The following is a 12,304-nucleotide window of genomic DNA, read 5'->3' as shown; positions in this document are numbered from 1 at the left end:
ACCAGATAAGCAGGCAAAGAAGACAAGAAGCCCCTTGGCCCCCATTGCTGGTTGTTGTTTAATGCACAATGGCTGAGTGCATCCAAGAACTGTTAATACCTGAGCACACAGGACTCTACAAATCTAGTTTCTTGAGAACTTTTGTGACAGAAGAGGGCCTTTTTAAACAGGAGATCCAAGTTCTCTGCTTGCATGGTCTTGCAAAGGAAGGAAGATTATTACTTTTGGAAGAATGAATCTCCTTCAGGAAGTGCCTGATATTTGGCCTAGGAGGCAGGAGATGGAAAAGGTAAGTTCACATTCTGCTTTTCCACCTGTCAGGCTAGTGGCTATCCGTCACTGAGATGTACATCACGGGAAATGCTCTTAACAGCAGGGCAGGCACACTGGTGACTAAGCCCTATAGCCACATGGTCACAACCCTGGCCCAGTGCACGTGACACACAAAGTGAAGACTGAGATTTCATTTTTGACTGAAGCGTGAATCTAATTTTATCCTTTAATCTCACTGCTAATGTGAGTTATGATTTTCCATAGCCTTTCCCGAAAGTCAGATTTTATATTTGAACTCCTCCATCCCCCAACCTCATCGTTGTAGGTAATTTGAGATTATGAGAAAAATGTTAAAAATAACTGTTACCTTAGCATTCTCTCCTATCCCAACCCCAACTCCAGCTCCCTGCAGCAATTTGCTCCCTACTCCTCCAGTTTCTAATCCTCTCAGACCAGATATTTCATGCAGCTAGCAGAAGGGACAGGCTGCAGCTGATGCCACTGCTCCTGTACAGCCAGCTGGCAGATTGACCGCCTCACAGAGCGGTTGGCTGCCTCCTCACGGAAGACTGAACACAGACTTCAGGGTATGCATTTCTCTCTCAGAACTCAACACCAGTAATCCTCAGGGAGATGTGATATCGAGCACATTATGTGGTGTCTCTCCAGAACAGGATGCAAGACGGTCAACCATGTCAAACCCCTAAATCTGATTACAGAAGGGTCTATTATGATCATTTAGTTTGACCTCCTGCATGACAAAGGCCACAAAATTACATCCCGTGATTCCTGAACTGAGCCCAGTAACTTAGTTGAATCATAGCATATCTATTAGAAAGACACAGAGCTTGACTGAAAGCCCCCAAGTGACCACTAGAGACTCTTTCATACTTTACCTGCCCAATATCAAGTATCACCCTCACATATCATTGTCATGGGCAGTTGAGAAAGAGAGAGATTTACCCAATAGGTCTTTTCCCTCTTTAATTTCTCTGATTCTTTAATTCCTGAACCCTAACCATACATATCTGATGTTAACAGACATAAAATGATTAATAAAGAGCATGCAAACCACACTTGACGAGAGAATTCTAAGTGGCTGGAACCATTATGTAAAGCAGAATATGCATAGTATTTCCATTCAGTTCTACATCATACCTCACTCTTTTGATTTTTTCCCTCTCTCTGGTTGAGCTCTTTTATCTTTTTAGTAATTGTTGCTGTTTTTGCTGCTGCTGTTCCTTGGCTGCTGTCAGTGTATTTCATTATTTTGCTACTGAATGAAGGTTAAGTTTGGAAGCCGTCCAGAACTGAGCAACTGTTGCTGATTCGGAGAAAATGTTTGTCTTTGGGCTGTGTATTCACTTTGTAGTGTCGCCAGAACAGTTTTGGACATAGCAGTTTGCAACCATGTCAGCAGCAAGTCACTTACAGGCTTTTAGGAAGGGGACCATTTATGGGTAGTTGTCGTTGGTCTCATGAGAAACAGTGAAACACTCCTCTGCCCGTGTCTGCCTCAAACTAATCCCTGTTGTCCTTATGACCTCCCCAAATTGAGAGGTGCTTGCATGCTCTCTGGTTCCCCAAAGGGATTTTTGGCTATATCAGATGTCTGTGATTTCTGATATTAATATTTGATCCTTAGAGGGAAATTCATGAACCTGTTCAATCATTTTGTGTGGTCAAATGAAAAGACTATTTCAACTTTTTCAAGCATGCAAAGCCCTAGGGGACCGAATGGCAGAAGGGATTACTGATGGGTTGCAGTACTTTCCACATTTAGGTCACCAGTTCAAATCCTGACAAGGTTAGGAGTGACTGAGGGCTATTACCCATTCATGTCATGTGGTGTTGGTCTATGTGATCTGAGTAGGTGGGTCTAAGTTCATGTGTCTGTATTACCCCTCTCATCATGACTGTTACCCTTGTAGGCATTGTCTGAGGAGAATGAATGTCCATCTCATTCAAAGGAGCTTCTGTAAAACAGGATTGAGAGATCCTGGCAGGAGAAGGTGGGTTAGGCAGTGTGGCACCTGCTCTGTGGATAAACAGAGGGCTTCAGTCTCCTGGACGGCTAATGAATCAGCTTTCCCCAAGTTCACTAGAGAACAACAATGAAGAAAGTCAGTAATGTGGCAGTAATGAGTTAGGTGAATCCACAGGCTGGCCAGACCAAGTCACTTTCTGAACAGTGACAAAGGCATAATGTAGGGAATGCTGCTCATGATCTCACAAAGAGACAAAATTCATACATTACAACAAAGGGATGTCATAAAGTGAGCTGGGCCTTTGAGGGTTTCAAGTCCCCAATCTGGCCTTTGTCTGGTACTCAATCTCCTGTGACTGCAAGTCAGGCCTAGTGGGGGATATTTGAGAGCTGTCTGTCGCTCTGTTGCCCAATGCATCAAGCATCAACTTCTTGTCTGCACCTTCAATCTCATGCATGACTCCACCCAGCCAACATCTCAATCTGGTTTCATATTTTCTGTCTCAGTGCAGGCTTGACTTTTCTGTGTCTTTGGGCAGGGCTGCCCTCTTCTGTCTTGTATAGTGGTGAGCATATTGTCAGTGCCTACCAAATAGCATGCAAATAATAGCTGCTGTGCTGACATAAAGCCTGAGGAACATAGGACATTACAATTACAGTACTTCTGAGATGCAGTAGGTCACCTGGTTCCAATGATTACCCCATTGAATGGAGACTAGCTATTTCAAGTGAGGAAGAGGAAGGAGGCTCAGTATATTACTGGGTCAATGCATTAACCTGAACTTTTACCACAGTTCAAATCTACTCAGATCAAATGGTGAAAATGAGTTTGGTGGTCACATCCTAGATTCTTTTGGTCCACATCACAAAAGCACCAAACACTTTGGCATGAGTGGCCAGCTCTGCTGGGGAGAAACCCAGAACTGGCTTTCAGGAGAGAGGAGAAGTGGTGTCTGTAAGTCAGACCTAAAGTACATTAACAGAGAGCTTTGGATTCCCAGCATAGACATAACAGGTTAGCACCAGGGAGCCCTGCCATGGCTGTGTAATGGAGAAGCTTCAACACCATCTGTTCACACCAGTGGGCCAAATTCTCCTGTCACTTATACTAGTGTGTAAATCTGATGTAACTCCACCGACTAATGGAATTGGGATTTACAGTGGTCAATCCAATGTTTGTGGCTATAAATTCCTTCCTTTATCTCACTTTACAGTACTCAGTTAATATTAACGTCTGATAATGATAAACAGTAAAGTACATTCTGGGTGATATTGTTATTTTTAGTTGGCGTATGAGGCTCATGTAGCAGAGTGCAGGGAGCTCAGCAGCTGGTATACTTACATCGTTACTGTGGATATTCACCTGTACAAAAAAACTGCCATGACCCTGGGATTTGCTAGAGTATCAGTGGCTTGAATCGAGTCTAATTTTGGACAGCTTGTAACGAATGGAAACCAAATAAACACCCTCTGAGATTTGCTGTACTTGAATCTTTGGGAGAGATGTTGGCCTCAAATGGTCTTTGATAGTTTTAAACAGATCTGATTATTTATTCCCCCCCTCCCTAATCTTTAAAAAAGAAAAACAACCCCCTGAAGGCAATATAAGGAACATTAAACCATTTTACCAGCCCTAAGTGTATTTCCAAGTGCTTCCAATCAAAGGTTTCTACTGGCAGGATGAGTGTGGTTCTTCAGCAATTAAGTGATTAAAATAACAAAACAAAACAAAAAAAACCCACCAACCTACCAGTAATTAACCAGTTAAGCAATAAAATGAGACTACTTTTGAATGGTTTACATTTCATTCTTAACCATTACATTTAATAAAAGGCTGTGATTAAAAGTTAATAGAGTCTCAGATAGGGAGTTAGTTTGTAACCCCATCACACAAAATAGTTTAAAGTCAAAGAAGTGGAGTAGAAATGTTGCTTCCTACAAAAATTGTGTGTGTAACATAGAATGCTCTTTCAGGCCTTGATTCGGGAAAGCACTTAAACAGCCTTCCTGAATAGGTAAGTTTCCTGATTCAGAGCCTTCATCATTAGTAAAAGAGATTTTCAAGACAGTAATAAGATTAATTCCACACTACATGTGGCAGAGGGATGCGGGAAATATATTTTACTCGAATTTACAATCCTAGACTACATGCTCACTGTATGATAACATGGTCACCAAGGGCTTTATCATATTTGCTGCTATGCTGTACACCACAGCCACTCAAAACTTCACACTGACAGCATGGACAGAACTCAGATCCTCCTGCTTCAAAAGCACAATCCCTATTTCAGCTAATGGAGAATCTCCATTAGATGTTAGCAATACAGGATCAATGACCCCCAGGTTGAGTAGTTCTGATTCTAACTAGCAGAGGGCAGCTGATACATAAAGATGCAGTACATTACAGTATATTTTCAGGGTATAGTGAATAATAATAGTACGGGCACAGCAAGTTAGCCTCCTTTGTAAGAAGGAATGGGGCTAACAACCTAATTTCATTCAGAGCTCAACAGTAGAATGGGTGCGTTCCAAAAATTAGGGCTGTGTGAATCAATCTGGATAAAGAACTGACCTGAACCCTCACCCAAAATGCAAACCCAAACATTGGTGATTCTAAAATGTTTGGTTAACTACTTTATTCATTAAATTTTCATTTTTAAGTGCCCCCGCAATTGTAGCTGGACATTAAAGTGTCAAAATACCACTGGGCTGGCTTTTCTCATGGTATTCTCGCCCATCTGGGATTAGGAAGTAGCAGAAATCCTCTCAGGGTACCTGCTCTTTGAGACTTTGAGCTCAATTTTGGAGACCCAAGAAACTCAGACTTCAGAAATATTTTGCAGAAGAACTCAAACAATTGGGTCCTTATTTGAACTGAAATGAACCTCTGAAATCTGAGATTTGCTTACCATGACCCTTTTAGTGCTGCTGGATGTACTAGCAGGGAATAGTCCACAAGAAATTCATACCAGGACAAATGCACTTTCCAGACTGGGATGGTGTCCGTCCCAAAGTTGGAGAGTATTTGAATCTGGGGTTTAGGCTTTGCCCATAATAAAGACAAGACTGTTTAGAACATTCAGGCCTGAATCTCAAACAACTCCAAAGTTTAGTGATGCTGAGTTTTGGTTTGGGCCCTGTTTCTAGTGCCAGGCAACAACAGAGATTTAGCTTAACGTAGGAATGTTCCTCACCGTCTACATGAGCTAACAACAACAACAAAAACTTGAGCCAAGTCCAGAAGCCCTTACTCAGATTTTACTCAGTCATTACTTAGGCAATATACCCATTGATTTTAGTGGAAGTTTTGCCTAAGAAAGAAAGAAAAATTCTGGATTTGGCCTTTTAGATGGGTTTGAACATTCATCTCTAGCCTTAGTTTAGATAATTTTGGGGAACTTGACTGTCACTCAGGGTATGTCTACACTGCAATTAAACATCCACAGCTGGCTTGTGTCAGCTGACTTGGGCTCACGGGGCTATTTAACTGTGGTGTAGACACTTGGATTTGGGCCCTGCGAGCCCGAGTCAGCTGACACAGGCCAGCCATGGGTGTTTAACTGCAGTGTAAACATACCCTCAAAGCCAGAGTTTTGAAGTCGGTTCTCATCTGTGGCACATTGGGCACCATACTGCATGGAGCCCTCTGCTCCACCACAGCTGCTCCTGAGCAAATCCAAGTGAACCTATCTGTGATGCTAGCTATGGCAGCTTCTCTCTCAGACAATATCTGAAACTTAGCCATCTTTCTTCATCCAACGCTCCAGCAGGGAGTTCTGGAAAAACCTTGTATCTAACAGGGCTAGCAAAGATGCCAGGGATAGAATGTTCTTTACTTGTGGTCCATGAAACTTAAACAAACTACTTATTGTTACATAGACGGTGTTATCTCTTCCTGTTCTTTCGAATGGGGAGCGCCAGACCCTGGAGTCCTAACTCAGTCCTTATTCAGGCAAAACAGTAGAGCGACCCTAGAACTCATTCTGAGGTGGCCTACAATACATTAACATTCCTGATGATAGTCACCTAACTGAGGCTAATTTCCCCCCACAGCAAAAACTGCTTTTTGAATTGCCATCTTCAACAGAGAGCAGCTCCTGGCAGCACTGAGTCTTGGAGGTCACATAGTCTGGCACAACTTGGATCCATCAGAGACTGTGGAAACTTAGTTAGAGGATTATCAGTGGAACAGCACAAGGTATTTTGTTAGGAGATAATATTTGCAAAAGGGGGGTGACAGCCAAGTCACCAAGCAAAGTGCTGTAGAAAAACAAGTTTTACCTTATGTGACCCTTGTTTCAACTCCACCTTACCCCAAACAAGAAACTGCAGATAGGGCCAGATCCTTTTCCCATTTAAATCAATGGGAAAATTCCCTTTGGCTGCAATTGTGTAGGATCAGGCCCAGAAAAAAGTACAATTCTTCTCTGTAAACAAGGTAATAAAGAAGAGGAACTGATGTCTGAGGCAATTCATGTGAATTTCCTGGCAATGAGGGCACCAAAAACAAACAAAACGCCCCCAACACTTGTCGACAGCCAGTGGTTCTGCACTGAGTTTTATAAATCACTTTTTGGATACACAATGACCTTCCTTTGTCCCATATTTATTATTGTTTCATTTGCACTAAAAAAAGAATTGGGAAATATTTGGCAAATGGACTGGAAGCTTGTCTAGAAGCCATTCACTGTCTGTGCTCTCTGTCTGCGCTCTAAGCTCCTTTGTATGTTCTAGATGTACGCTAGGAAAAAGGTTGGGCTTAGCTACCAAATGTTAGCTAACTGCAACCTAAACTTGACCGCTGTTCCTTGTGCCCTACAGAGTCCTACAGCAAGGCCCTCAGTACATCACAACAGATATCCTTGCACCTCCCACAGAAACGGGGGGGGGAAGGGAGGAGGGAGGGGCTATTTTCCACTATGTCCAACAATTAAAAAAAACACAGAGAACATAAGAATGGCCGTACTGGGTCGGACCAAAGGTCCATCTAGCCCAGTATCCTGTCTTCTGGCAGTGGCCAATGCCAGGTGCCACAGAGGGAATGAACAGAACAGGTAACCATCAAGTGATCCATCCTCTGTCGCCCATTCCCAGCTTCTGGCAAATAGAAGCTAGGGACACCATCCCTGTCCATCTTGGCTAATAGCCATTGATGGACCTATCCTCCAAGAACTTATCTAGTTCTTTTTTGAACCCTGTTATAGTCTTGGCCTTCACAACATCCTCTGGCAAGGAGGAACACAGATGTGCCTAGTCAGGGCATTCATTCCTTTCCAAACTGATGCCCATGTCCTACACTTACAACAAAATGCTCCTCTGTAATTTTCATGGCATCGCCCAGCTTCAATAAGTATTTCTCCTTCACTGACATCCATGAAAGATCTATTCACATAGGGTAGGGTGACCAGATGTCCCGATTTTATAGGGACAGTCCCTATATTTAGGGCTTTGTCTTGTATAGGCGCATATTACTCCCCACCCTCTGTCCTGATTTTTCTCTCACACTGTCATGTCACCATAATGTAGGGAGAACCAAATGTTGTAGCCCATGCAGAACTGAGAGGAGAATTCTGCCCTTTGAGTGTAAACCTAAGGATACTAAAGATGATGCATAAATCATGTTTCATATCTTTGCAGCATCTCCCAAATGACTTGGGGGTAAGAGAGGACAAAGGGAAAACAAGAAAAAGGGTAATTGCTGCTGCAAGAAAACCCCAAATTTGAGATGTTTGCCCATAGATTTCTTGGCCATCACTTTTTCTCCTTTTTACTTTCTGCATTGAAATGGAAGAATGCCCAAAAGAGCTGGATCTAGGCTTTTCACCTAGTCTTGTGTCCCACCTATTTGACTAAGGAGGGAATTTACAGGAACTTTGTACAGAGAAATATGAGCGTAGTTATAGAGATGCTAAATTTAACCTAGGAAATATCAGCTGCTGCCAGACAAAAATACCAATGAAATAATCCATAAAAAGCAAAACCCAGCATTGAGAGGAAGAGTTTATTTAAAATGCTCGTATGCTTTGCATTTCCTAGAAGTACCATTTTATTAAATAATCAAAAGGTTTAAAAGGGCATAACAATCTTAAATCTCAAGATGCCCATTGATTTGTTTCTTAATATGTTCTATAAAACATCTTCTGCCACATGAAGGGCACTGCGCCTTCAGGGGAATTGATACAGGGATCCTGAAGCCCATCCTTAGTTCTTACTGAGTCCTTACCCAGGCAAAACACTCACCCTTGTCTCAGTGTAAGTACTAGGATACATACTCCTTGTTGTCTCCTGGGGTATGAATCACTCATGAAATCTATTTCATCAAAACTATTTCACCTTCTGCCCCGTGAAGTCATTTGATGGCACAAAACCCCTGTTCCATTGAGACTAATGGAAAAAAATAAGAGACATCCAGTCATAGTTTACAATGACTGTGCCAACAGCATGGACAATATTGTGTTTTCCCTTTTGATAGGCAGTGTTTATTCTTCTACCAGCTGTATTCATTTAATGTGTGTGTTACTCATCTATTCTATTTCACCACTTGTATATTTAAGTTTGCAATAGAGAATGTGTTCTTTAAACTGTTTTTTCTACAGTTATGTCTTAAATGGGTCCACATTTACAGGGGTGGATAACATCACCCAATGCTAGCATACATGAGTTGCTAGATTTATACCACGGCTGGTAGTGATTCAGAAAAAATCTTTTAAATATTGTGAAATTCATATGGTCTTTATTAATTGTACAATATCTAACTCTAAAAGTAGAAATCTTAAAAGACACCTAAGAATATCCATTCCAGAAAAAAAAAAAAAATAACACAGGCACCATATACCTATCTGGACATGACATTAGTTGTGGAACGGGTTTCTTTAGTCTAGAATGTCAGAGTGTATCACAAATAAAGCATTTATGGCTGCTTTTGTTTTCAGATCCCATTATAGAGACAAAAGCCTTATGAAAAACCACAGACCTGTTGACTTGTGTTGCTGCTCCTGGTTAAATGGCTTGAATTCTTGGCCTGGGATAGATCTTTTTTGATGTCCTTAGATAACACACTATATTTGGTTAACATAATTCTCCCATGACTGTTATTATGGTTACTCCATACAATATGTACAGCTGAATCAGTATTTAGACAGTAATGGAGGCATCATTGGTAGTGAAGTCTGAATAGCAGCATTCGAACACCCTGCCCAGGTTTAAGGCCTCGATTCAGGAACACATCCTGATTCAGGAACGCACTAAAGCACATACCGCAGTGTAAGTATGGGCTTTCCTAAGTCAAGGCCTAGAATTTTATTCCAAAGTGACTGCTGAAGATTACATTAATTATTAATCTCTTCACTGTTCAGCCAATTAACATTCTACTGAAAATGATGACACATGGTATCGTAACTGCTCTAGTTGGACTGGAGGTGCATCCACCTACCTGTACCTGGCATGTATAATAGCAGTGAAAAGGTTAGGAGTTTGAATCTGGCCTCCTCATAAAATGTAAAGGGCTACTGTGAACTAGTATAGTGTCAGTTAAAGGGCATGTGGAACCTTTGAAGGGAATTCAGGCTTAGCACCATTCATAGAATGTCAGGGTTGGAAGGGACTTCAGGAGGTCATCTAGTCCAACCCCCTACTCAAAGCAGGACCAATCTCCAGACAGATTTTTGCCCCAGATTCCCTAAATGGCCCCCTCAAGGATTGAGCTGACAACCCTGGGTTTAGTAGCTTAATGCTCAAACCACTGAGCTATCCCTCCCCCCTCAAGAGTGAACTTGTGGTATGTATGACAGATCCATTTTTATCCTAACTTGTTTTAAGCTGAGTGGAGGGGGAAAGAGAATTACCTTTACATTCTGAACCTTGCTCTACAAGAAGGTAAAGTAACAAGAAAAATCTTACCAGAAACTTGGTAAAATTGCACTCATTCTGTCTTTTTTTTTTCTCTCCAAGTTTAGTTATAAATCTTATCACAAGCTGATCCAAATGTGTTGCAAAGGAATAATTTCTAAGCTCTTTGCAAACCTGGCTTTTCTCTAGAGGTAGAGACAAGGCGGGGCTGGAGACCACCTGCATTTCTGTTTAGACTTCCACTTCCTCTCTAGTCCATTGTCCAGAAAACAGAAGGGCTGTCATGCCTGATTTTTCAGTCACTGAACACCCACAGATCCCATTGACTTCAGTGGGAGATTTAAATGCTCAGCACCTCTGATAATCAAGCCCAATAGTTTACACACGTGGGTGTGCAGAAGGAGAAGAAATCCCTCCAGATTGAAACTTGGGACACAGTGTCAGCACTAGAGCAAATTGTTGGTGCAAGTGCCTAAAAACAGCCAGGTAGATATTAAAATTAAAAAGTGATCTGAGTTTATTACAATCAAATATGTTCTAGGGCCACATTTTGAACCACCAGCCCCACAACTGTGCCTAGAAAACATACGTGCACATAAATAACTGCACTGGCAAAACCTTCGTTTTCTTTTTCTTTTCTTCTTTTTACCCTTTTTCTGTTCCCTTTTATAGAGAATATTCTCTATTAGAGTCACAAATGAGTAACAAACTATTTGTACATAAGACCATTATATATCAAGACAAAGATTAGATTGCATGGGTCAAGCTAAAACCTTTCAAAAACCCAATAGAACATTGACTAATCTGCTGCGATTCAAGAGAAGGAACAACAAGACCGATCATGCCTCTTTCTTCGAGCCCTGGTATCTAGAGTCAAACTCTGCCGTGCCTAATCAAGCAAAATTTTCATTGAAAATAATTGAAGTTTTCCACAATTATGAATTTGGTTGTAGGGCTCTATAATTAAACCACTCACAGAATCTTCTTCTCCCACCAATAATGCTTTGCATCTGACTGAACCAGCAAAACCCAGGAAGTTCAGAGTCAAAAGCTGAAATCATAACCATAACACAACTGCTTGGGCCTACCAAATTCAAGAGTCTCCAGTGATGGGGATCTCAGCTATAATTTGCACTCTAATACAGTGCAAAGGAAAAATGGAATTTCAAGCAATACTTTTAATGTCCTAGCTTGTGGTAAATGAGATTCTTTGCATTGTTTAAAGAGATTTCCTTATGTCATTTAAGATAGATAACTAGAACAGATTTTAAGTATCAGAGGGGTAGCCGTGTTAGTCTGGATCTGTTCTGAGCAACAGAGTCCTGTGGCACCTTTAAGACTAACAGATGTATTGGAGCATAAGCTTTCGTGGGTGAATACCCACTTCGTCAGATGCATGACGAAGTGGGTTTTCACCCACGAAAGCTTATGCTCCAATACATCTGTTAGTCTTAAAGGTGCCACAGGACTCTGTTGCTTAGAACAGATCTTGAAATCCCAAAATTTCACGGGCAATGTTTAGGTCCAAAGTTTTAGTTTATCTCCCTGCTGAGATACAAGAAGATGTATAATATCAGCCACTATATTTGGATCTGGATCCCAGTTCAGATTTTAAACATCTCCACGAAGTGTGGGTATGTTCAGATCCAAGATTTTGGTTCAGGCCTATCTCTAACACAGATCATTTTTGGAACAGCTGTTAGTGTTATATAGCCCCTTCCATACTAAGAAGCAGGTTTAGGTTTCATTGATGTGGATTATCAGTGGTACCCTATTTTAAACTGTTTTGGTGAAGGTGGACAGGGTCTTATGGAGAAGTCTCTGTTTGACTCAGGAAGCACAAACAAGTACAAATTGAAGTAAACTAGTGAATTTCAAGAACTCACCACGTTCTCTGTGTTCCCTGTTCCATTGGCAAGCTGGCATTCTTCTGCATGACCATTACAGAAGCAACTTCCCCGGACAATCAGATCATAGATAGCATAGTGGGCAAACCTCTGGGGTTTCTCCAGCAATCCCAAGCCTTGGCAGGGACACTCCTGCCTTTTTAATAAAAGGAGGCGCAGGTTGGTGAGTTTCAGGAGGTCTTGGGCCTCAGGACCATATGGGTCTTCGATCTTGTTGGTTGGAGTTAAGGCACGATAGATCACCTAGGAGGCAAACAGAAAACACATCCCTGAGGAGATGCAGCACCCC

The 12,304-nt window shown here is 41.7% G+C and overlaps 1 protein-coding gene across 1 annotated transcript in view; it reads right to left on the bottom strand.

Annotated features, from left to right (window-relative positions):
- The window catches only part of LOC135881502 (netrin-4-like), a 71,323-nt gene that overhangs the window by 33,624 nt on the left and 25,395 nt on the right, over positions 1-12,304 (bottom strand). The window contains exon 3 of the mRNA XM_065408169.1: positions 11,995-12,258. Within this exon, the coding sequence (XP_065264241.1) occupies positions 11,995-12,258 (264 nt within the window). The remainder of the gene's footprint in view (positions 1-11,994; positions 12,259-12,304) is intronic.

The sequence above is a fragment of the Emys orbicularis genome, chromosome 7 (genome assembly GCF_028017835.1).
Source record: "Emys orbicularis isolate rEmyOrb1 chromosome 7, rEmyOrb1.hap1, whole genome shotgun sequence".
In the NCBI taxonomy this organism is placed as follows: Eukaryota; Metazoa; Chordata; order Testudines; family Emydidae; genus Emys; species Emys orbicularis.
The sequence above is the reverse complement of the archived record's forward strand: the minus strand, read 5'-3'. Positions and strand labels throughout refer to the sequence as shown.